General features: G+C 47.5%; 2 protein-coding genes across 4 annotated transcripts; one reads left to right on the top strand and one right to left on the bottom strand.

Annotated features, from left to right (window-relative positions):
* Window positions 1-12,029: 12,029 nt before the first annotated feature.
* Window positions 12,030-15,439, top strand: LOC123143973 (uncharacterized). 3 transcript variants are annotated; one of them, XM_044562973.1, is made up of 3 exons: window positions 12,030-12,205; window positions 12,291-12,547; window positions 13,296-15,439. In XM_044562973.1, exon 3 carries the CDS (start codon window positions 13,913-13,915, stop codon window positions 15,158-15,160), a length of 1,248 nt encoding a protein of 415 aa, XP_044418908.1. In that variant the 5' UTR covers window positions 12,030-12,205; window positions 12,291-12,547; window positions 13,296-13,912; the 3' UTR covers window positions 15,161-15,439. The 3 variants fall into 3 exon arrangements, with proteins under 3 accessions (XP_044418908.1, XP_044418907.1, XP_044418906.1); XM_044562972.1 differs by having other exon boundaries at window positions 12,031-12,547; XM_044562971.1 differs by having other exon boundaries at window positions 12,041-12,205; window positions 12,291-15,439.
* A 1,553-nt stretch (window positions 15,440-16,992) lies between these two features.
* LOC123143972 (ABC transporter G family member 1) lies at window positions 16,993-25,233 on the bottom strand. Its single transcript, XM_044562970.1, has 8 exons — window positions 24,510-25,233; window positions 21,772-21,851; window positions 19,499-19,963; window positions 19,318-19,404; window positions 19,088-19,216; window positions 18,126-18,317; window positions 17,956-18,042; window positions 16,993-17,835 (listed from the first exon to the last, which is right to left on the bottom strand). Exons 1-8 carry the CDS (start codon window positions 24,967-24,969, stop codon window positions 17,203-17,205), a joined length of 2,133 nt encoding a protein of 710 aa, XP_044418905.1. The 5' UTR covers window positions 24,970-25,233; the 3' UTR covers window positions 16,993-17,202.
* Between the last annotated feature and the right edge of the window lie 200 nt (window positions 25,234-25,433).

Raw genomic sequence — 25,433 nt, forward strand, 5'->3', positions numbered from 1 at the left:
GAACCTGTTATCTTTTGCACTTTTGCCATGCTTGTTTGAAAATGCTGTGGTGTGATCTAGCCGTAGCTCATTGTTCATCTTTTGTCGAGCATCTCCTGTAGATTACTATCATATGCTTTGTTTCTATGTTGGAGTGCTGTAGCATAGTTTCTTGATGTATTCTAAGTGCTATCATGCTGTTAATCGCAGATTCGTGTCATTCTTGTTTTACTTGCCATTTGCAAACCGTGCATCCGTTTCCGGTGATCTTTATATCAATTTCAACCGAAATCATCTCATCTTTCCAGTGGCATACTTGGTTTGCCAAGTTACTGCCTTGTTCATCATTTTCCTTCCGGAGCACGCATATGCATCGCATATCATATCTTGCATATCATTCATGTATTGCATCATGTTGCTTGTGCATTTCCCGTGATTGATTGTGGTTCCATTGCTTGTGTTCTTGTCTTGGGTAGAGCCGGGAGACGAGTTCGTGAACGAGGAACCTGTTGAGTACGCTTACGAGGATCAAGCTTTCGACAACTTTGAGAACCTTGCAGGCAAGATGACCATACCCTCGAAATCACCTCTATCTTTGCTTTGCTAGTTGTTCGTTCTTTTGCCATGCTGCGCTACCTACCACTTGTTATATCATGCCTCCCATATTGCCATGACAGCCTCTAACCATCTTTTCCTAGCAAACCGTTGTTTGGCTAAGTTACCGCTTTTGCTCAGCCCTTCTTATAGCGTTGCTAGTTGCAGGTGAAGATGAAGTTTGTCCCATGTTGGAACATGAAGATGTTGGGATATCACATTATCTCTTATTTAATTAATGCATCTATATATTTCGTAAAGGGTGTGTGACGCCTGGATAATTAACCTACAGTAACCCTCTGCTAATGATGCCACGTCACCTCGATTACTGTTTCTAATCTCGTGTTAGTTCGAAACCGATTATAATTCAAAATTCAAATTCAAGCAAACAATAAAAGTTTCAAATATTAAAACTAAAATGTTCAATAAATAGTAGATAAATCAGAAGTTATGATAAAATTGTGAACAACATTATTGAAATTTTATAAGTGACTTAAACAACCTCAAACAGTAGCGAAAACTATTATTTAAATACTTTTAAATATTAAATAATTACGAAACTAATTTAGATTGGTTAGCAAGTTAGTGTGGCAATGGCATATTTGGTAACATCAAATTAGGTGCCATTTTGTTATTTTGCTAAAACAAAAATAAAAGAGAACTAAAAGAAACAGAAAATAAAACAGAAATAAAAAGAAAACCCCCCAGGCTAGTTGGGCCTCGGCCCTGCCAGTGGCCTGCTAGGCCGGCCCACTCCCTCCCCTGGCCTATAACCCCCTGGGGGCACCGAACCCTAGCCCGATCCCCATTCCCCACTCGCCCCCACTCCCTCTCCCTCGTCCCACTCCTCCTCGTGCCTTCCTCCCCCGATCCAGAACGGATCGGGGCATTGGGGCCCGATCCCGAGCGCGCCTCGCCGTCGCCACCCCGGTGCCACGCCCCATGCTCGCCGTCGCCCACTCCCCCCCTCGATCTGGATCGAGATCGAGGGCTCGACCCCTGACCCGCCCGACGCCGCCCCGCTGTCGTCACCGTCACCTCGTCACCGGGGCTACCTCGACGGACGCCATCGCCGGCCTGCTTCCTCTCCGTCGCGGCGTCGTCCCCGACTTCCTCCTCATCCCCCCGTTGCCCCGATCCCTACTCCCCGCCGTGAGCTTCCTCCCTACCCCCCTTTCTGTCGCCGGCGCCGTTCCCCCCCTGCCGCGCCCAGCGCGTGCTTGTACGCGCGCCCGCGGCCCGCGCTCACCTCGCCTGTCGCGCTCCTGCCGCGCCCACCGTTGCTCCCGCTCCGTCCCGCTCCTGGCCGCGTGTAGCCCGCGCGCTGGCCGCGCCCAGCGCCTCCCCTGCTGAGGCCTCTCTGCCGCGCCCCGGCGCCGCCCCGCCGTGGCCTCACCGCTGTCGCCTCCGGCGGCCGGCCTCGCCGTGCCCTGCTGTCGCCGGCGCCCCCCTGGTGGTCGGACTCGGGCACGGGCACCACACCCGCACGCCCGCACCCTGCGCCCGCAAACCCACTAGGCCCCCCGGGGCCACAGACATGTGGGGCCCGACCCCAGAACGTTTAATAAAAAAGAATTAAAAAAATAAAAATAATAAATTAATTAATAAAAATTAATAAATAAATAAATAAATAAAATAAAAATAAAAATAAAAATAATTAATTAATTAGTTAATTAACCCTGTTTAGATTAATCTAATTAATTAGTTAATTTAATTAATAGTTAATTAATTAGTTAACCCTAATTACCCTGATCAGTCTATGACATGTGGGACCCACGTGTCAGATGACTGCTGACGTCAGCATGATGTCATGCTGATGTCATCACAACACTGTTTCGGATAATGTATATATTAAATAATTAAATAAATTCCAGAAATTAATTTAAATCTTTTAAAATTCATATAAAATAAACCGTAGCTCGGATGAAAATACTTTGTACATGAAAGTTGCTCAGAACGACGAGATGAATCCAGATACGCAGCCCGTTCGTCCGCCACGCGTCCCTAGCATAGTGAACCTATAACATTTCACCTCCGGTTCATCTGTCCGAAAGCACGAAACGTCGGGAATACTTTCCCGGATGTTCCCCCCCTTCGCCGGTACCACCTACTGCCGCGTTAGGGCACACCTAGCACCGCTCATTGTCATGCCACGCATCGTCATGCTTATGTTTGCATTGTATTTACTGTTTCTTCCCCCTCTTCTCTCCGGTAGACCCCGAGACCGATGCTGCCCCTGTGGTCGACTACGTCACCGACGACCCCTCCTTGTCTGAGCAACCAGGCAAGCCCCCCCTTGATCACCAGATATCGCCTATTCTTCTCTATACTGCTTGCATTAGAGTAGTGTAGCATGTTACTGCTTTCCGTTAATCCTATCCTGATGCATAGCCCATCATTGTTGCTACAGTTGTTACCCTTACCTGCTATCCTACTGCTTAGTATAGGATGCTAGTGTTCCATCAGTGGCCCTACACTCTTGTCCGTCTGTCATGCTATACTACTGGGCCGTGATCACTTTGGGAGGTGATCACGGGTATATACTATATATATTATATACATGACACATGTGGTGACTAAAGTCGGGTCGGCTCGAGGAGTACCCGCAAGTGATTCTGATGAGGGGGCTGAAAGGACAGGTGGCTCCATCCCGGTAGAGGTGGGCCTGGGTTCCTGACGGCCCCCGACTGTTACTTTGTGGCGGAGCGACAGGGCAGGTTGAGACCACCTAGGAGAGAGGTGGGCCTGGCCCTGGTCGGCGTTCGCGGATACTTAACACGCTTAACAAGATCTTGGTATTTGATCTAAGTCTGGCCATTTGGTCTATACGCACTAACCATCTACGCGGGAGTAGTTATGGGTATCCTGGCGTCGTGGTATCAGCCGAAGCTCTTCTTGACGTCAGCGACTGAGTGGCGTGCGCCACATTGGACCGTAAGCTCGCGCTTGTATTAAGGGGGCTAGGTCTGCTTCCGGCCGCGTACGCAACGTGCAGGTGTGCATAGGGCGATGGGCCCAGACCCCTGCGCGCATAGGGTTTAGACCGGCGTGCTGACCTCTCTGTTGAGCCTAGGTGGGGCTGCGACGTGTTGATCTTACGAGGCCGGGCATGACCCAGAAAAGTGTGTCCGGCCAAATGGGATCGAGCGTGTTGGGTTATGTGGTGCACCCCTGCAGGGAAGTTTATCTATTCGAATAGCCGTGTCCCTCGGTAAAAGGACGACCCGGAGTTGTACCTTGACCTTATGACAACTAGAACTGGATACTTAATAAAACACACCCTTCCAAGTGCCAGATATAACCCGGTGATCGCTCTCTAACAGGGCGACGAGGAGGGGATCACCGGGTAGGATTATGCTATGCGATGCTACTTGGAGGACTTCAATCTACTCTCTTCTACATGCTGCAAGATGGAGGCTGCCAGAAGCGTAGTCTTCGACAGGATTAGCTATCCCCCTCTTATTCTGGCATTCTGCAGTTCAGTCCACTGATATGGTCCTTTACACATATACCCATGCATTTGTAGTGTAGCTCCTTGCTTGTGAGTACTTTGGATGAGTACTCACGGCTGCTTTTCTCCCTCTTTTCCCTTTTCTATACCAGATTGTCGCAACCAGATGCTGGAGTCCAGGAGCTAGAGATCCCGAGGATGATTCTACATGGAGTTCGGCTTCGAGGAGTAGTTAGGAGGTCCCAGGCAGGAGGCCTTGCCTTTTCGATCGTTGCTACTTTTGTGCTAGCCTTCTTAAGGCAAACTTGTTTAACTTATGTCTGTACTCAGATATTGTTGCTTCTGCTGACTCGTCTATGATCGAGCACTTGTATTCGAGCCCTCGAGGCCCCTGGCTTGTATTATGATGCTTGTATGACTTATTTATGTTTTAGAGTTGTGTTGTGATATCTTCCCGTGAATCCCTGATCTTGATCGTACACATTTGCGTGCATGATTAGTGTACGGTCAAATCGGGGGCGTCACAGGGTGGAAGGCTCGGCCTTATGCCTGGTGTTTTGTTCCACTCTTGCCGCCCTAGTTTCCGTCATACCGGTATTATGTTCCTTGAGTTTGCGTTCCTTACGCGGTTGGGTGATTTATGGGACCCCCTTGACAGTTCGCCTTGAATAAAACTCCTCCAGCAAGGCCCAACCTTGATTTTACCATTTGCCTCCTAAGCCTTTTCCCCCGGGTTTTCGCGAGCCCGAGGGTCATCTTTATTTTAACCCCCGGGTCAGTGTTCCTCTGAGTGCTGGTCCAAACTAGAGCACCGTGCGGGACCGTCCCTTGGCAACTTGGGTTATGTTGGTACCTCTACGCTTCGCTTATCCGGTGTGCCCTGAGAACGAGATATGTGCAGCTCCTATCGGGATTTGTCGGCACAGCGGGTGGTCTTGCTGGTTTTGTTTTACCATTGTCGAAATGTCTTGTAAACCGGGATTCCGGGACTGATCGGGTCTTTCCGGGAGAAGGTTTATCCTTCGTTGACCGTGAGAGCTTATAATGGGCTAAGTTGGGACACCCCTGCAGGGTATTATCTTTCGAAAGTCGTGCCCGCGGTTATGAGGCAGATGGGAATTTGTTAATGTCCGGTTGTAGAGAACTTGTCACTTGACCCAATTAAATACATCAACTGTGTGTGTAGCCGTGATGGTCTCTTCTCGGCGGAGTCCAGGAAGTGAACACGGTTTGAGTTATGCATGAACGTAAGTAGTTTCAGGATCACTTCTTGATCATTTCTAGCTTCTCGACCGTTCCGTTGCTTCTCTTCTCGCTCTCATTTGCGTATGTTAGCCACCATATATGCTTAGTGCCTGCTGCAGCTCCACCTCATTACACCATACTGTCCTATAAGCTTAAATAGTCTTGATCTCGCGGGTGTGAGATTGTTGAGTCCTCGTGACTCACAGATTCTACCAAAACAGTTGCAGGTGTCGACGATGCCAGTGCAGATGATGCAATCGACCTCAAGTGGGAGTTCGATGAGGAACGTGGTCGTTACTATGTTTCTTTTCCTGATGATCAGTAGTGGAGCCCAGTTGGGACGATCGGGGATCTAGCATTTGGGGTTATCTTATTTTCATATGGATTTTGACCATAGTCGGTCTATGTGTGTATTTTGGATGATGTATGGATTATATTTATGTATTGTGTGAAGTGGCGATTGTAAGCCAACTCTCGTTATCCCATTCTTGTTCATTACATGGGATTGTGTGAAGATGACCCTTCTTGCGACAAAACCACAATGTGGTTATGCCTCTAAGTCGTGCCTCGACACATGGGAGATATAGCCGCATCGTGGGCGTTACATAAAGTAAATATAGCGAGTGTGGAAAAGTGGTGGTAGGAGTTGCGAAATTGTCCCTAAGCAATTGACTACTTTACTAGACCGATAGCAAGTTTTATGTGGGAGAGGCCACTGCTAGCATGTCATCCCTGACTTGGAATTCTATGCACTTATGATTGGAACTATTAGCAAGCATCCGCAACTACCAACGTTCATTAAGGTAAAACCCAACCATAGCATTAAGATATATTGGTCCCCCTTCAATCCCGTATGCATCAATTTCTATGCTAGGTTGAAGCTTCTGTCACTCTTGCCCTCCAATACATAGTCCTATCAACATACAACTAACCCTATGGTGTGATCCACGTGTGTGCTCATATGATGGGCACCAAAGGACAGCAACATAACCAGAAGCAAATTAAATCAATCATAGCAATTCATCAATCACCGAAAGGACAACGAAAATCTACTCAGACATCATAGGATGGCAACACATCATTGGATAATAATATGAAGCATAAAGCACCATGTTCAAGTAGAGGGTACAGCGGGTTGCGGGAGAGTGGACCATTGTAGATAGAGGGGGGAACGTGATGGAGATGTTGGTGAAGATGGCGGAGGTGTTGGTGAAGATCGCGGTGATGATGATGGTGGCCACGGCAGCGTTCCGGCGCCACCGGAAGAGAAGGGGATAGGGGGCCCCTTCTTCTTCTTCTTCCTTGACCTCCTCCCTAGATGGGAGAAGGGTTTCCCCTCTGGTCCTTGGCCTCCATGGCATGGGAAGGGCGAGAGCCCCTCCAAGATTGGATCTATCTCTCTGTCTCTCTCTGTTTCTGCGTTCTCGTCTTCTGCCCTTTCACCGTTTCATATATGTATGGAGATCCGTAACTCCGATTGGATTGAAACCTTCGCCCAGATTTTTCTCCGAAAATTAGCTTTCTTGCGGCCAAAGAAGAGCAGTAACCGCCTTACAGGTGGCCCACGAGGGTCAGGGGCGCGCCCAGGGGGGCAGGCGCGCCCCCTGCCTCGTGGCCACCTCGGGCACCGTTTCGCGTTGATTCTTCTTCCCATATTCTCCAAATATTCCAAAAATATTCTCCGTCCGTTTTTATCCCGTTTGGACTCCGTTTGATATGGGTTTTCTGCGAAACATAAAACATGCAACAAACAGGAACTGGCACTGGGCACTAGATCAATATGTTAGTCCCAAAAATAATATAAAAAGTTGCCAAAAGTATATGAAAGTTGTATAATATTGGCATGGAAAAAATTATAGATACGACGGAGACGTATCAACGTGTCTCGGTCATGTCTACATAGTTCTCGAAACCGTAGGGTCCGCACGCTTAAAGTTCTGTGACGATCGGTATTATGACTTTATATGTTTTGATGTACCGAAGGTAGTTCGGAGTCCCGGATATGATCACGGACATGACGAGGAGTCTCGAAATGGTCGAGACGTAAAGATCGATATATTGGATGACTATGTCCGGACACCGGAAGTGTTTCGGGAGGTTTCAGGCATATACCGGAGTACCGGGGGGTTACCGGAACCCCCCGGGGAGTATATTGGGCCTAATGGGCCTTAGTGGAGAAGAGGAGGGGCGGCCAGGGCAGGCTGAGCGCCCCCTCCCCTCTAGTAGGAATTGGACAAGGAGGGGGGGGGGGGCGGCGCCCCCCTTTCCTTCCCCTCTCTCCTCCTTCCCCCTTCTCCTACTCCTACTAGGAAAAGAGGAGTCCTACTCCCGGTGGGAGTAGGACTCCCCCCTTGGCGCGCTCTCCTCCTTGGCCGGCCGCCTCCCCCCTAGCTCCTTTATATACGGGGGCAGGGGGGCACCCTAGAAGACACAAGTTGATCATTGATCTCTCCCAGCCGTGTGCGGTGCCTCCCTCCACCATAATCCACCTCGGTCATATCGTAGCGGTGCTTAGGCGAAGCCCTGCGACGGTAGATTCATCAACATCGTCACCACGCCGTCGTGCTGACGAAACTCTCCCTCGAGCTCTACTGGATCGTGAGTTCGCGGGACGTCACCGAGCTGAACGTGTGCTGAACGCGGAGGTGTTGTACGTTCGGTAGTGAGGATCGGTCGATCGTGAAGACGTACTACTACATCAACCGCGTTGTCATAACGCTTCCGCTTAACGGTCTACGAGGGTACGTGGACGACACTCTCCCCTCTCGTTGCTATGCATCACCATGATCTTGCATGTGTGTAGGAATTTTTTTGAAATTACTACGTTCCCCAACACCTCATGGGCCTTGGTGGAGAGAGGAAGGGGCGGCCAGGGCAGGCAGCGCGCCCCTCCCCCTCTAGTCCGAATTGGACAAGGAAGGGGGGCGGCGCCCCCCTTTTTCCTTCCCCTTCTCTCCTCCTTCCTTCCCTCCTACTCCTACTCTTGGAAGGGGTGGAATCCTACTCCTAGTGGGAGTAGGACTCCCCTTGGGGCGCGCTTAGGAGGCCGGCCTCCTCCCCCTTCTCCACTCCTTTATATACGGGGGAGGGGGCACCCCATAGACACACAAGTTGATCATTGATCTCTTAGCCGTGTGCGGTGCCCCCTTCCACCATAATCCACCTCGGTCATATCGTAGCGGTGCTTAGGCGAAGCCCTGCGTCGGTAGCTTCATCATCACCGTCATCACACCGTCGTGCTGACGGAACTCTCCCTCGAAGCTCTACTGGATCGTGAGTTCGTGGGACGTCGCCGAGCTGAACGTGTGCAGATCGCGGAGGTGCCGTATGTTCGGTACTAGGATCGGTCAATCGTGAAGACGTACAACTACATCAACCGCGTTGTCATAACGCTTCCGCTTACGGTCTACGAGGGTACGTGGACGACACTCTCCCCTCTTGTTGCTATGCATCACCATGATCTTGCGTGTGCGTAGAATTTTTTTTGAAATTATTACGTACCCCAACAGTGGCATCACCCACAAACAGTTAACAAAATGCATAGCCACCTATTCCATCATGGCTTGCTACTAGAAAATCTTATGCTCGGAGGTACAAGACCTAATAGAGATGGTGTCAATTGAAAAGGAGTTCGTTGGTATGCAAGAGAATTTCTTGGCAGTTCCGAAGCAAACTTGGAAAACATCAAAAACATTCATTCCACATACAACTAGTAGTATCGAGTAGAAATAAAATACTTGAAAGTACCAGAAAAGCTAAACCCCAAAAATTTGAGTAAAAAAACTTGAGGGTTTGGTTTAAGATTTTGAGATATAGTTCATTCCTAATTAACTTGCATATGATGTTTTTGATAATATGATTGTTCTACAATCTGAATTAGGGATTCACCATAAGAATATAACAATACAAACTATGAGCTTGAAGAACGAGACGTGGCTCGATGGTTGGGGTTGGCAGTGGCCACCCAGCCCGCCCAAGATCGATCCATGGGATCGACGTGGGTGTCTCACTTGGGGGATTTCCCTTTGCAGGTACATCACACGTCTACGAGCCATTCACGGAGTTGGATGGCTTTGGAAGTTTCTGAAGACGTGTCGTGTCTATAGATTATAGATCTTGGTAGACACATAGCAAGTGTGTAGTGGTGTGGGTGCGTGCATGTGGTGTTGTGTGTTGTGCGCTGTGCGCCTTGTTATGACCTATATCTATGCTAAAAAAGAGAAAAAAGAACTAACGCTCACACGTGTGGCATCTTGCACATCGCCCACACGCCTCCTTTACCACTCATCTTGCCACATGTGAACACATGACATCAGTAGGAATCTTTTTGGTTTTGGCTTAAAAATATTTTATTTTCTAATTAAAAATCCATTTTCACCATTAAACCCGTCTCGACGAGATCTTCAAAACTAGACCCAATGTTGATATGTTTCGACGAATTTTTTTCCCAAAAGTTGCCATGATGTTTACACTGTAGTTGCCATAGTGCTTAAACTAAAGTTGCCATGTGGCAATTTCAGTTTATAAAGCATGACAATTTTAGTATTTTGATGATGGCAACTCCATTACTTTGACCATGAAAATTATTTTTTGTATGAAACATGGCAATTTTAAGTGCATGTATCATGACAATTTTAGTTTATGGTCCATGGCAAGTCTAGTTTTTTAATTCCCCATTTTATGAATGTCAAAATTTGCTTTTACATGTAGAAGAAAATAGCTGAAACATATCATGACAACTTCAGTATAAACACCATGGCAATTCATGTGCAATAGACATGGCAATTTTTAACCCAAAAAAAACCATCGAAATATATTGATATGAGACCTAGTTTCAAAGATCTCGTCGCGAGGGATTTAATGGTCAAAACGGATCTTCAATCGGCTTTTCATTTAAAAGATAAAACATTTTAAAAACTGAAAATCCAAAAAAAATCCCACATACATGCGATGACGTAGCATATTTTGCGTGTTATAGGGCGTGTGAGCGGGTTTCGCTCTCCTCACACGTATTGGTGTTAGCGTTGTCAAAAAAGATGGTATCTGTACAGATACTAAGCTCCCAAAAAATCATGCGCTCTCAGCGATTTTGGGGCGTATATGATGTTGTTGTCCACGGTCATTTTTTGGGTCAACGCCGTTTCTGGGACGGGCATGTGTCCTTGTGTCCTTTGCCTCGCAGTTTTAAGGCCGGGCCTCAGCCTGTGCACCAACGGGTGGGCCAGCAAGTAATTTGCTCTCCATAATATTTATCACTGCACGATGCCCACCGACATCTTCCTCCCACCCAATCTCTCTCGACGCCTGCTAGGCGCCGGCGCGCCGGCCGAAAGTTTCGACCGGTCGGCCCCCAGCCCTGGGATTAGGCCACCTCCAACCGTTAATTTCCCTGCATCATCTCCTCCCCTTCACATCTGGCTCTGAGTTGACCAGCAACTCCCATCCATGACGGACTCCGCGCTCGCCGCTGCCGGTGCTCGTCCTTGGCTGCCCGTGCTTGTCGCCCCGGCCGCCCGCGCTCACCGGCCATCCGCTCTCGTCCTTTAACAGGTCGCCTCTGATGCAGTGCGGAGACGGCGCCGTCCCAAGCATCATGTAGTCGTCTGTAGCGTCGCCGGCGTAGTCAGGGCAACCTCGGCCGCCAGTTGCAGCATCCTGAGCTGCCCGTGGTAGTTACTCCGATGATGTCGTGTGGCCATCTGATGTTGGTGCTGGTTCCAACAAAAAAGATGCTGGACGTAGCAAATTATGTTGCTGGATGCAGCTCCGTCACACCGACGGTCGACTAGTTCCAGCAAATAAAAATGCCACCCATAGAAAATTTATATACCAGTTGTAGCATTTTTCCATCCTGTTTGTAGCTCTGTCGCGCCGGCGGTCGTAGCCAACGGACGACTGGTTCCAGCAAAAATCAGTGCTGGATGTAGCAAAATAATTCGCTGGTTCCAGCAAAAAGATGGATCCAACAAAAAATCAAAGAGAGGAGCTGGTAGCAAAAATCAAAGCAGTGGCAGCAAAAAACAAAGACAATGGTAGCAAAAAAATTAGAACTGATTTCAGCAGAAAGAGATGGATCCAGCAAAAAAAGTAAAAATTGAAAAGACGGTAGTAGCAAAGAACATCTATGGCAGTAGCAAAAAACATATATGGTGGTAGCAAAAATTAAAGTTGGTTCCATCAAACAACACCCTCAATTACAGATCCTAGGAAAGAGTTACTGGTTCCAGCAAAACAAAAACCCACTCGTAGCAAAAATTGCCGCCGATTGTAACTCCCGCTGAAGCCAGTTCCAGCATCTCGTCCGCCCACTTGGTCTGGAGCTTGCACTACAGTGTATAGCAGCAGCGGGTAGTCGTCGTTGGCAGCATCAGCACCGGTGCGGTCCGCGGGGTTCGAGAAGGAGCAATGACTCGATGAACCGCCGAGGGCAGAAAAAGAGGGAGTGGGTCCTGCGTGTGGCGCTGGGACTGACGACTTGCCATGACGGAGGAGCAGTAGCTACTCGGCAAGTTGCCATGGCTGGCTGGCACAGCTTGTCGCCGATGGGAGAGAGCAAGCACCTACGGATGGAGGGAGAGGGGGAAGTGGAGCTTGTTGACCAGAGAAGATGTGTTCGTTCATGAGGAAGAAATGAGTGGATCTCATTGTTCGTGAAGAGATAAGGTCGTGCTTGAGCGGTGCGGGTCGATCCGTGTATGGCCCACCTGCAGACGAGTGCGTGCGTGCGTGAGCGGTGCGGACCGGACGAAAACTCAGCCGGTCGACCGCGTATAAACGTTTCCCATCTCTCTTTCCCCTCGCACTGCCCCGGTGCCAAGCGTGATAGACTAGGGTTCCTATCTCCGCTGCCGCCCTCCCTCTCGGACACATAGTTCCCTTGCCGTCGGCCACCTCCCATTGTCACCTCCTCCTACCGTTGGATTCCGCCCCTTACAGGTTCCCCTCGGCCCCTCTCATCGATTCTGTAACCGTCGTCAGCCTCGCCCCCCTTTACGTTTGCTTGTCCGCTGTGTCACGCCAGATGCGGAGGTACAATTTTCGTGTGCGAGACCGCCTGGTGAAGCACGATGGAGGCCGGCGCTGGTTGCGGGCAAGCTCACTAGGGCAGGCACATGGGAGGCCGGTTTTGGTAACCGGAGGAGGAAGCGGTTGCGAGGCGGAGGTCGGGAGGAGTTGGGGCAGGGAGCGCACTGGAGGGAGGTAGGGAGGGAGGGAGAGGCTGGCGGCGGCGGCGAGGGAGACCACGTCGATGTGGGGAATTTGGGCGGCACTCATACAGTAAGAGAATTCATGTGCCAGATCACAATTCTGTTAACTTTGAATCATACATGGGTTGGACTGGAGCATTTTAATTTCAGCATTAGGAAACACCATCCGCTACCCTTTAAGAAATTTTTCTTCTTAGTTGTTCGCTACTTATATGACACTACTTATGTGACAGTCGTGTCTTTTTAGCCATGTGCATACTCAGTCTGATTGAGATACTGCTAATCATTAAATTCCCAGTACTTGTGACTCAGCTTATTTACAATCTTCAGTTCGCATAATCTTCAGGACCTTTGCGTCTCTGTAAATATATGTATTGGGTTTCTGCATCAAGTGTTTGATTGTTTGTCTAGATTATTGTTCCGCAGAGTATTATTTTCAAGAAATAGTTGTTCCCAGTTTTACCGATAGTTATTGTTGCCTTCTGGTAAAAATGGACCAAACAGTATCTCAACATGATGTCTCCACATCAATGAGATCCTCCGGGTCTCCCTATGCTTAAAACATCTACCTGTTCAGGATCTTTTGTTTTTTTTTTCGTTCAGGCATGTGGAGGAAATTTTTGCTACAAAGTGTATCCAATTGAGTTCTAGAGTTTTGAGGTGTGCTGTTTTTGTTCACATGACAATTGGGAAGACCTGACGAACCATCAAGATTTTGCTTTGTAACTATATATGTCCAAGTAATTGTGATGAATTCCTAAAAAAAGTAAATGTGATGAATAGAAGGTTGCTTCCATCTTTTCTGTTATATCTTGCAGGTTGTTCTCAGAGTAATGCAGCGTTACAAGAAGTTATGTGGTTGCAGTTCTTTTATGAGAACAATGGCGGTGGACCTTCAAAGTAGTGAAGGTAGAAAACTTTGCATCTTCATATAGTTATTATAGTGATGTAACAGAAAGAATTCCTTTATTTCTCCTGATTGTAACTTATGATTGTATCGCTCCAATAATGTTAATCTTATATATGGAACTAATGTTAAGTTTATTTCTGGTGGTCTCTTTGAGTTAGCTTGCGTTTTATGTTCCGACTATACAAAATGACTAAAAAGTTACATGCCTCAGCGAAAATCGGCGCAGCGAAGCACGCGTTAGCTTCTAGTCACCAATGATGTTTCAACTCAAAAACATGTCTGAGTTGGTCATTTTAATTGTATTGTCTTGTCATTGATCATCAAAATCTGATTCCAAAAAAAAAATCATCAAAATCTGACAGTGAGCACGGCTCGATCGTAATCCCATTTACGTTATAAAGCTCTCAATTTCCCACGCAAAAGAAAATTTTAAAAGTAAAGCTCCCAATTTCTAGAAAAAATTACTACTCCATTCTCCATCCTCCAAACAAGAGCGCCATTCCAACCTCCAGTTTAGTCTAAGCCATGACCTCGCAGCAGTCACCGTCGCCGGCGGAGGCGAAGTCACCGCGACCACCCGCACCCACCACCGTAATCGCCCTCGACGATGATCTCCTCCGCGAGATCTTCCTCCGCCTCCACTCCCTACCGACCCTTGTCCGTGCCGCCCTCAGCTGCCGCACCTTTTTCCACGCCGTCCGGTCGTCCCCCGCCTTCCGCCGCAGCTTCCGGGAGGCCCGCCCACCACCTCTCCTCGGCCTCTTCTTCGACCCCGACGGGCCCTCCATCCCCGCCTTCGCACCCCTCCGCCGCCGCTCCGACCCTGACCTCGCCGCCGTCGTCCGCGGCGCCGATTTCTTCCTCACCCACCTCCCCGACGACGACGACGACGCCGCCGCCTTACCGGAGTGGGTCATATACGACTGCCGCGACGGCTACATCCTCCTCGAACACGGAAGCCTGGAGCAGTACGCCGTCTACAACCCCCTCACACGGGCCCTGGATCTCATCCCCCAGCCGCCCGACGAGATCTTCGACGACCAGAATGGCGACGCCTCCTGTCTTGGGTGCTACATACTCTCCTCCCAAGAGGGCGGCGAACCGCTGCGCCTGGTCTACACCTGTCACGTCGAGTCGCGGGCGCGTGCCGCGGTCTTCTCATCAGAAAGCAGGGAGTGGCAGATCCTCCCGTGGTCGGAGCCTGTGACGCCACTGCCTGAGGACGAACACTGGCTTAAGGTTGGCTCAATGGTGAATGAGCTCGTCTACTGGATACACAAAAATCAAGCCTACATCCTTGTGCTGAACACTGTGACACTGCAATTCTCCCAGATGGATGTGCCGCCAAATTTGGTGGATCAAGATTTAATGTTTAAGGTTGGTGAGACCAAGGATGGAAGGCCTTGCATTGTCTGCCCGATTGATTTTGAACTTCATGCTTGGGTCTGGCGAGCCGGTCAGGATGGAATTGAGACATGGATATTCGACAAGAAGTTTCCCTTGGAGACGATTGTCGAGGTCACTGAGGGCACATTTGAGGAACATTGTGAACTGAAGGTTTTGGCCATCATTGGTGGATTTGTGTACTTCTGTACCATGGATATGTTGCGTGATGCTATTTATCCTTGTTGGTTCCTGTCTCTATGCATGGAGACAGGGGAGCTGGGCACGCTCTTTCGGAGGAGATTTGACGGCCATGCCTACCCCTACATCATGGCATGGCCTCCTTCTTTGATAGACAACAAGGTGAACCCTCAACTCGAAGGTGCTTGACAAAATGTGGACAAGGTACCCTGACATTTCCTTCGTTTGGCCACCAGATGGTATTATCTAGTAATGATATCTCCAGGGTGACAATAAAAAAATGGGCATTTTTATTTGAGACACGGGTAAATTGGAATATATATATTTTGTAGCATTCGCCAAATGCTTGCTTATGTTTTTATTTTTCATTTGATACTTATTTGTATGTATCATGCCAAGGTCCAGCAGTACTAAGTTTGGTAGTACTGCTGGATCTCATCTAGTATAAATGTTAAGTCCCTTCACTTACCACTGTGCCATTCAGCGCAAGTCTATGACTTTATATGACTGGCTGCATTTCTGAACTGGTTCACATATGGCATTCCGTCTCCTTTGAGGCGGAGATTCCACCTTTTAATCGGTATCGTTGTCATTTTGATCCTATATTTATGTTGTGTTGTCCGTTGGACAGAATTTGGACTGTTCATATGTAAATGCTTGTAAGAGGTTCCACTTGGTCTTTTTATTTTCTCCTAATCACTCTGTTGTTGTTTTCCCTTTCATTCACCTTGGTTATTTGAAATGAGATACCTATCCATCTACTTGAAAATAATATTCACTTCCAATTTGGGACTCTTCCCATGAAGTAGTTTACACTTTGAAATCCTGTTGATAAGATTAAAATAAGAAATTCGGTTTTGAAACCCACTAAGAATAGGGCAGAAAATAGGTTAGCTGGAGGCAAAGGATGATATTGACAATTCGTGGTTGACTTGCTCTGGTTAAATCATGCCTTAGCAACATGCTCTTTTACATCTAGGGGTCAGAAAGGGAACAGATTTTTTCAGAGCATAGTTCCTATGGTACGAAGACCAACATATTAGGAAATACTCCCTCCGTCCCTTATTACTTGATGCTCAAACGGATGTATCTACGTCTAGATATATCTGTTTGAGCGTCAAGTAGTAAGGGACGGAGGAAGTATCATTTAGTAGGCTGGCCTATATTTGTAGACCCAAAGAACAAGGTGACTTGGGGGTTTTTGGATCTTCAAATGATGAATAAGGTCTTACTAGCAAAATGGCTCTGTGAACTTAAGACCTAGGATCACCTCTGGCAGAAACTTTTATAAGAGAAATACGGCGCAAAACCATTGCATCACTGGTATTAAACAAATAAATGGAGATTCTCAATTTTGGTCAGGTTTCCCTGACATGAAAGATTCATTCTATAAGCATAACAGAAGAATTGTCGGGGATGGAACCACCATATTCTGGAAAGAACCACTAACCTCATCTCTCCTTTCATATGCTATATGATATCTGTCTTAGTCTCGACATTTCTGTTTTTGAAGTGATAAATGAAGGGTGGGATGCCATCTTTATAAGTAGGGCATATGATCAATAGCTAAAGCAAAACAGGACATATGATCACATCCCCCCTTTTAAGAATAGGATGGAAGGTTGATATGCATCGTCAGATTTTTGTCAGGATGAGACCAGTGATCATTTATTTCTGTCCTGTTCACTTTTGCAAGGTTTGCCTGTAATATAATCTCATGTGTTTTTAATCTCTATTTTGTTTGCACAATTTTTTTAAAAAGGGAAGATTTCTAGTAAAAGAAATTGTAAAATCTAGTTTTTTTTGTCTCCGTCTAATTTGTCCGACATTGTCAGTAGCAGACTGTAAGCTATCATCTGGTTATTGGATATATAAATTGGCACATTATTTTCCAAATAAAGAGCATGTGTGTTATATTCCTGACTAAGAACTGGCAGACATGCACCTCAAGAGAATCCAGTCAAGAAAGTGTGACCAACACATGCAACATTCCTATCTGCAGACTAGTACTATGAACTGTATTCGTTCTCCACTTGCATACATGCATGTTGAATTCTTAGTGTATCTTCCTCATGCCTCCAGCTCTTTGCCAGGAAGCTCCAGTCCAAACAAACAGGGCCATAGCCTCTCGTATGTCTATGTAAACCCATAAAGCAAGCCATAGACTATACTGTGTTCTTATACACAATGACAGTTTAATAAAAGAAGAGAAATGAGATCTCCACCATCATCTATTTACACAATTTGCATCTCATCCCCCTTAGTTTTGGCCTGACTTCCTCAGCAATCTTGACAATTGCAAAGAACATGACCCTGTACAACACCATCATCCCACAAAGGATGGCGATGTTGACCCACTTGGAGTACCCCATCTCCACCTGCAGCTTCTCTTGCAGCACCCGAAGGCCACTGATGGTGACATTCTTCTCGACCAGCTGGTCGCTTGGGAACGTCTGCCCTATGAACTCGTTCTTGTAAAACCCCTGCACAGCGTACTTGTGGAAGGAGATGTAGTAGCAAGGGTACTTCCACACCGGCTTCGGGAGTTCGTTGGGGAGGCGGAAGAAGCCGCCATTGAGCATCATCACCCCTTGCACCCCGGCCCCAACAATGATCCCCATCAGGAAGTCTGGGACGATGACGGCGATGATCATCATCATGCTCTCCACCAGCAGTGTGCACATGCACAGGTTGACGACGAAGTAGGCGAAGCGGTCAGGCCCTTTTGTTAGCCCGGTAAGGTAGTACAGCATTGCGCCGGGGATCACAGCGATGACGGCCAGGTATGGTGTGGCCGACAGTGTGTTTGAGATCACAAACTCTGCCACGCCGTAATGGCCACTCAGCCTCTCCCTTCTGAATACCTAGAAATAAAGTGTGCAGCCAGACTTTTTTATTTATTTCAGACTTTCAGTATACAGTGAATGCATGGACATATAAGTGCTCTTATGAAAATGTTAGTCTGAAGGCAGGGAGAAAGCAACCTTTACGTCCTCTACGAAAGAAGGGAATCCTCCAATCGCCATGAAGGTAAGAAGTGCTGTCGTATACATTATTACTTCACATCTAGCCTGAAAAATCAGGGGGGACACACCAATGTTGTTGATATATAAATATTTCTGTTGCCTAATACATCATGTCTTATTGAATTTACCTGGATGGAACTGTAACTGTGGCCAACTTGGTAGAATATGGTGCCAAGACAAATGCCAATGCCCAGGTAAACACCCAAACGCATCCAGTAGTATCCTATGTCCCTGTGCATATTCACAAATGACCTTCTGGTGAGCACAAAGAGCTTTGTTGAGAAGCTGGCTTGTTCCCTCTTCCTAAATGGAGCTCCACCCTGGAATATAGCTCAAATATTAGAACACGAATTTGATCTTGAATGTGTAAACATTGCTAGGTCAGCACCATATACTCCATGGCAAGAAGTTTGTTGCCGGTTCATTGAAATGAAAATTGACATGATCTTATACAGGTTCTGAATTAATATGTTACTCCCTTCAGCTGAACTTTGAAAACTTTGACCACCAGTATCTTTTGAATATTCAGATTGGATTCATATGCATTTGTTGAAAAATATTTCCGACATGCTATAATTTTACTGGGTATTATATACTCCCTCCGATCCAAAATAAGTGTCGTGGTTTTAGTTCAAATTTATTTTGTATCGGAGGGAGTATATATTATACTACAACAGAAACAAGTGGCCAAAGTTACATTTTGAAGGCCGTGTAAATGTCTAAACGCTACTTTTTGATGAACTAGAGGGAGCATTTCACTTACTGAATTTATCTTAATAATCAATTAACAGTTACTATATACTCCCTCCATTCCACAATGTAGTGCGCTCGCACTTCCTGAGATCTAAGTTTGACCGTACATTCAACCAACGAGGCCGACTGCGGCGGGAGCAAAAATTATACCAGTCGGCCTAGTCAAACTTAGATCTCGGGAAGTGCGGGCGCACTACATTGTGAAATGAAGGGAGTACAGGTTAGTCCACATTTGGATGGTCCCTTTTTTGTAACCACACATTTTGGTACAGCCAAAACAATACAATCTTTATTCTTGAGAAAAAATATATTAAAATGGGGCTTGTAAGCAACTTACTATCCCTTTCATCTCAGCTATCCGGTCCATTGTTTTCTCTGAATAAGCGGGGGACTGGTAAGCATCTGTCAGGATCTCTATTGCTTCAGCTGCCGTTTTTCTCCTGGCTTTGGAACTTTCAACAATTTCCTGCATGCATATTGGATCATAAAGCTAAAGCAAACACATACCGTACTTTTTATTCGGAATATCATATATATAAAGAAATGACAAAGAAAATTAGGAGGTACCTCGTCAAAATCTTTGTTAATTGTCCTCAGGAAATGGTCAGAGGGATTCCTCAGGGGTGGGCATGGGAAACCACTTTCAGTGAAGAACTGTTACAGGAAATGGACAACAAAACAACTCGTAAACTCAACATTTCCATGGAGAAAAGAGGGATTTGTCATTTTTAAAATGTAGTATGATCACCTGGGTGGCGCCGGAGGCTGGTCCGAAGAAGATGGTCCTGCCGTAGGCGAGGAGGCAGAGGCGGTGGAAGAGGTCGAAGACGTCGCCGCAGGGCTGGTGCACGGCGGCGACGACAGTCATGCCCTCCCTCGCGGCGACCCTGGCGATGTGGCTCATGACGTGGTAGGAGGCGGCGCTGTCGAGCCCGCTGGTGGGCTCGTCGAGGAAGAGCAGCCGCGGGCGGGTGAGCATCTCGACGCAGATGGTGACCCGCTTCCGTTGCCCGCCGCTAATGCCCTTGGTCATCCGCCCGCCGATGCGCGTGTCCATGGCGTCCCCCAGCCCCATCTCCCGGATCACGGCGTCCGCGTGCGCCCGCTTCTCCGCTGCCGGCATGGTCCCCGGTAGCTGCAGCTGTGCCGAGTAGTAGATGGCCTCCCGCACCGACATTGTCGACATCAGCACACTGTCTTGGGTCACGTAGGCCTTCAAGTTCAGTTCACAGCACCCAGTCGTTAACTTGGACTACACATTGATCGTATCGTACGCTACCACTACTCAACAAATTGCTAATATTGAAAACAAGCATTGGAAGCATGAAACAAGATAGAAAGCAGATGTGCTTGCTGGCAGGGCAAAATGCTTAATATTACTGGTAGGGTAGATTGACCTTGGTACAAGCATGCCTTGGTAACATGCCACTGTACGTGATGTCCTTCTACCCTATTTATGTGGGTGTTAGGAACAGATGTGGCTTCTTTGGAGCTAAAATGGTACTCCCTCCGTGAGACACTTATTTTGGGACGGAGGGAGTATATGGCAAGATGGTGACAATAAAAAGAAATACCACTTAGCTAATCGGGCGACTGTTTGTATATCTAAAAAGCAAGGAGGCCTTGGTGTTTTAAATTTTGTATGCATGTCTGTGGCAAACTGTTCTACTTGACAAATATGCCAAGAATGCATGTGTCTGGAGTTCATCACACAGTTAGGCATTCCCTATCTGGTCCAGCCTGAGAAGTGTTAAACATTTGTTCTATACAAATTGCAAGAAGATTATGGGGAATGGTATAAATACCAGGTTTTGGGAGTATTGGTGGATAGGTTCTAAACCTTTTGCCAAATCTCAATGAAGGTTATACAATGCCTGTTTTGATAAGAACATCTCTGTTGCTGCTGGGATGGTGTCAATTTTGGAAGAACTCTTTGCGGGTGATTCTTGGATGCTTTGGGGAAGTATTATAGATGATTGTGAGGATGTTGTTTTAAATGATCAAAGGGACACTGCGAGGTGGATGCTTACCACTAGTGGTAATTCACAGTCAAATCTCTTTATCAGAAAATGATATTGAACATCTCTTAAGGCCCCTCCCAAAATCAAGGTTTTCCTTTGGCCGATGGCTAGAAACAGTATTCCGACCAAAGATAGCCTGCTGAGGAGGGGATGGATAGGTAGCAAGGCTTGCACATTTTGTGGTCAAGATGGAAGTGTAGATCACTTATTCTTTAGTTGCTCTATTGCTGGACTTTTATCTTGAGTTTATTGCAGTGCGCTTTGAATCTTACTCCCTTTGTAAAGTTTTATAAGATCTTTTAGATCATTAAGTACTTGTGTTCCTGTTGATCTGAATCATTTGCTTTGGAGCTTGGCCAAGGAGCTTTTCAAAGAAGCATACGTACATTTTTAGTTACTGCTGGAATCACATCTGTGTTTGTTCTTAGGCTGTTTGGAGATGCAGAAATGATGTCTGTTTTGATGACAAAGAGGATCGATGGCCCATTTGCATTGCTTCATCTGATCTATTTTCGGACCAGTTTTCGGTCCATTCCGCATAGGAAGTAGGGAAACCAAAGTGTGTTACGCTGGGGGTACCGGGTTCTCCCAAAGGATGGCAACCCGGGATTGGGATGGATACCGAGGCTGCTGACAAGTGGCTGATGCTGCATTGGTTTCTTCTTGGCCAGATGCTGAGGCTGCAGATTGATGATGTGTTGTGTTGTTACCCGTTGAATCCATCCTTGTGTTGTGCAAAACGCTCCAGGTTTAGTAAAAAGACACTGCTATAATTTGCACTACTGATCACGTACTCCCTCTGCTTAGCCACGACACTTATTTTGGGCCTGTATTATGTTGCTCTAGATTGTTTCCATTTCTTGGGTTGTGGTTCGTGTTGAACCGTCGTTTCTTGTAACGGAAATCGGAAGGGGAGGCCGGCCCCTCTTTTGCCGAAAAAAAAGAGAGAACACCAAAGCCATTTTTCTGACGTTGGAGCTCTGCTAGTACTACTACGTACCGAGGTTCCGAAGGCGAGCTTCTCCCGGCGGCCATTGATCAAGATCGACCCGGTCTCGGTGATCCCGGGCCCCAACCTTCCTGCGACGGAAGGAAAAAAAGAAATCAGCTTCGGTGGTTAAAACCAGGTACATGTGGTAGACTGGTAGCTCAGGAAGTTAACTCTGAATCAAACATTCTGCGATGCTGCACATGCGCATGTTACTACTACCACGTCTGAATTTTTATAGTACTCTCTCCACGTCTGAGTCGTTTGTTGATTGCGTTAACTCCTTGGCTGAATGAGGCTTTATCATGTCTCCGGGACAAAGAAGAAAAACAAACCGACAGAGCAATAAAGCACGTATCTTGGAAAGAAAGCTTTGACGTGGCGTGACCCGATCGAGTCGCGTCGCTCCCAGTCCCATACATCCACCTCTCTCGAACCTTCGGGTAGGGCCGTTTCATTCATGCGGCAGACGACACACACAGTGATAGCATCAAGAGAGGAATGGACTAGCAACATGGGGGCTAACAGTACGGCCGTCTCTTATGCGCAGGGCGGTCCGATCGCTGCGTTGGTGTCATCATTAAATTTGATGTTGCATCGTCGTCCATTATTGTATTGTAGAGGAGGGCTATGCCCTATGTATAGTGCTTTTATTTCGACAAAAAAGATCTGCAGTGATGCAGGTGCGCAGACAGAAATCTCTCTGTCACCAAGGTACAATTCAATGGCACTGTAGTCTGTATTTACATTAATAATAGAGTGTAATGTAATGGACAAAAAATATATAAGGTGGCTCAGTTTATTTTAGAAACTCAATTTTGTTTCTGTTTGATCCAAGTTCGCAGAAAGGTGTCAATATCTACAATACCAAATTAGTATCATTATATTTATTAGGGATCTTGAAATATATTTTATTTACTTCGCATTGTACACGATTGATCAAACATGTAAACATTTTTTAGGTTGAATGCAAATTATATTCTGAAACAGAGGGAGCATATGGCACACGCTTAGGCCATCGACAACGCTAATAGCTTGCATAGGCGCTTAGCGGAAAATAAATGTGCGAAGTTTAGTGTAGCGTCCGTGTTAGAGTCACCTCTTCGAATGCTGGAGGCGTTACGCAGAGTAAATAAAAAAAGAAAAGAATAGATAGAATGTGAGCAAAAAAGCTGAGGCGTTTGGGGACTCTTTTTGCATCCACGCCAGCCGGAATCCTGGATTCAGATGCCCTGACGCCCGTCCTTAGCACTCCCACTGTACATGCCCTTAAGGGCTAATAGCAACTTCAACGGTTTCCCTATCTTGTAAATTGACTTTATTTTTAGAGGATCCCGTAAAAAAGTCCTTTCTCCCGCTGATTTATGGGAACATGGCCTTCTCGTATCTTTTTTGCGGGATTGTAACCGCCCGACACTTCCACCCGCGGCCTGCCGGAACGTAGCCGCCTCGCCAGAATTTTGCCGGAATGCCACCACGCCGCTGCCCGCGTCGGAACACCGTCTTGCCAACATGCCCGTGAAGCCCCTCGCGCCCGCCGCCGCCGCGCCCGTGCCACCGGGATGCCTCCGCCACACGCCCACACAGCGCCCTCGCCGACATCTAGCGCACCACCCACCGGTGTCACTGACTGGCGGTTGCCAGTAATTATCTTTTTTTAATTAAAAATGAAATGAAAATGCATTTAGGAAAAGAAGATTAGGGAACTGACAAAAGTTGCTTTCAAGAAACTTCCCCAGTTTTAGGAGAAGTCCAGAAAGCACTTTTACGGGGAGATTTTAAGGGAGTTGTTCGAGTTGCTCTAAGCCCGACCCCTGATCTAGATTCTAGAGTCACAATAAACTAATACTCGTACCCAGATTCCAAGTTTCCTCGTGACTCATGTTTAACTTTGTAAGAGCCTCATTCTTAAGGTTGGGCAAGCGCCTCCTCTCTAAAATAAAGTTTCACGGAGATCATAACTATGTTGCCGGCTCTGGAAAAGAAGTCTTTGTCCACAACTGAAACTCAAATTTTCATTTTTGTGTCCACACTACAAACCATTTTTTTAAACATGATGTTATATGACTCACTCTAATATCTACGGACCAGATTGCTTCTAGATTTTATTTTTATTTTTCAAGCATGGTTTTGAATCTTCTAAAAGGAAGTGTGCAAATGTGCTCCCAAGATGGAAATGGTATATTTCAACGAGTGGGCTACTCATAAGTTCCTGAAACTTTTATGGGTGCAAGTTGATCTTGATAGTTGGGAAGAAGGTCAACTGGTGTAAATGGGAGCCCCTTTTATTTAGACGCTGCTCGGATTAGACATTAGCCCTCGTCGGAGGCGGGGACTACGAGGCGTACGGTGGGGACTGGGGAGGAAGAAGAAGCATGTTGGAGAAGGAAGATGACCGGAGGAGGAAGATGAAGGATAATCTACTTGCACAAAAGAAAAGAAAAAACACTCTATAAGATCTTCAAAAGTGATTCTATAATGCCCACCATAAACCACCGTGGAGGAGTCCTGAAATTGGGATTTACTACAGTTCTTTTTTTTTTAGGATTTATTTCTTCCTTTACTTCCATATATGGACGTGCTGCCTCTAGTTCCTCTCCGGTCTCCACTCTGTGGCCCATGCAATAGTTCACATCTCATGCAGTATGCGACATCACCCACACGCTTGGCAAAAACAACGTAGCAAAAGAAGAAGGATTTCGTTGCATTTGCAATTTGCATGCATGGGTGGTGAACTGGAGACGACGAACCTGCGAGAGTATCGAGAAGCGTGGTCTTGCCGCAGCCGGACGGCCCCATGATGGCGAGCACCTCCCCCGGCCCGGCATGCCCAGTGATCCCGCTCAGGATGCTCACCGGCTGGGCCCCGTAGGCGGCGCCGGCCACCATGACGCACACGTCCTCCCACGTCAGGAACACCCCGGGGTCCTCGTCCGTGCCCGCCCACCGGGCCGGCGCAGGCGCCACCGCTGCTGTCCTCGGCGCTACTTCCACGCCGTCGAAACCCGCCGGCCCGCGGCCGTCCACGCCCGCGGGAGCACGGCGTTGCCAGGCGCTCGCCCACGGGAATATCCTGCCCAGCGACCAGCCCGCGCCGCCCCCGCCGCCGGAGCCGGTTCGCGCGTCGGGCGTGCCGCCGCCCCAGCGCCAGAGCGGCCGCGACGGGCTCGGCGTGGGCGCCCACCGCGGCAGCGGCGACGAGGCGGCCATGACGCACGACGTGTAGCTGATAGCCTCTAGGCTCGGATCGGAGGCCCAATCGATCGGAGCTGGTACATGGAGCAGTGTGGCTGGCTACATGGCCGGGCGTGAATTAATAGCCCTCGGCATGGCTGATGCACTGTGCATTGTACTCTCCTGGATGCTCGTCACGCGCTGTGCATTGTACTCTCTCGATGACCAGAGTTTTTATGGGTCTTTTGCTGTTATTTTGAAAGTAGGAGGAAAAACGTCTACTCTCATGATGGGGAAAACAATACAATAATCTTAACCTAAAAATAATAATAATGCAGTGGACACAAAGTTGCTGTTCGATCGGTGTGTTTGTAGTTATATGGGGCTGGCCAGCGTGTTTCCTCATTAATTGGCCGGCGCATCATGGCGACCGCAAATCTTACAGCAGCCCCCCATTAATCATGCGATGTTGCAGTTGGACACCAAAGCAACTTCAAAAA

Source organism: Triticum aestivum, chromosome 6D (genome assembly GCF_018294505.1).
Source record: "Triticum aestivum cultivar Chinese Spring chromosome 6D, IWGSC CS RefSeq v2.1, whole genome shotgun sequence".
Classification (NCBI taxonomy): Eukaryota; Viridiplantae; Streptophyta; class Magnoliopsida; order Poales; family Poaceae; genus Triticum; species Triticum aestivum.

Bases quoted from the DNA above. Each gene is read 5' to 3' on its own strand.
- LOC123143973 (XM_044562973.1), top strand. From the start codon at position 13,913: ATGACCTCGCAGCAGTCACCGTCGCCGGCGGAGGCGAAGTCACCGCGA.
- LOC123143972 (XM_044562970.1), bottom strand. From the start codon at position 24,969: ATGGCCGCCTCGTCGCCGCTGCCGCGGTGGGCGCCCACGCCGAGCCCG. The intron at 19,405-19,498 runs GTGATCATACTA...TTCCTGTAACAG, and splicing joins CAGCCTCCGGCGCCACCCAG to TTCTTCACTGAAAGTGGTTT. The intron at 18,043-18,125 runs GTAAATTCAATA...CTGATTTTTCAG, and splicing joins ACAGTTACAGTTCCATCCAG to GCTAGATGTGAAGTAATAAT.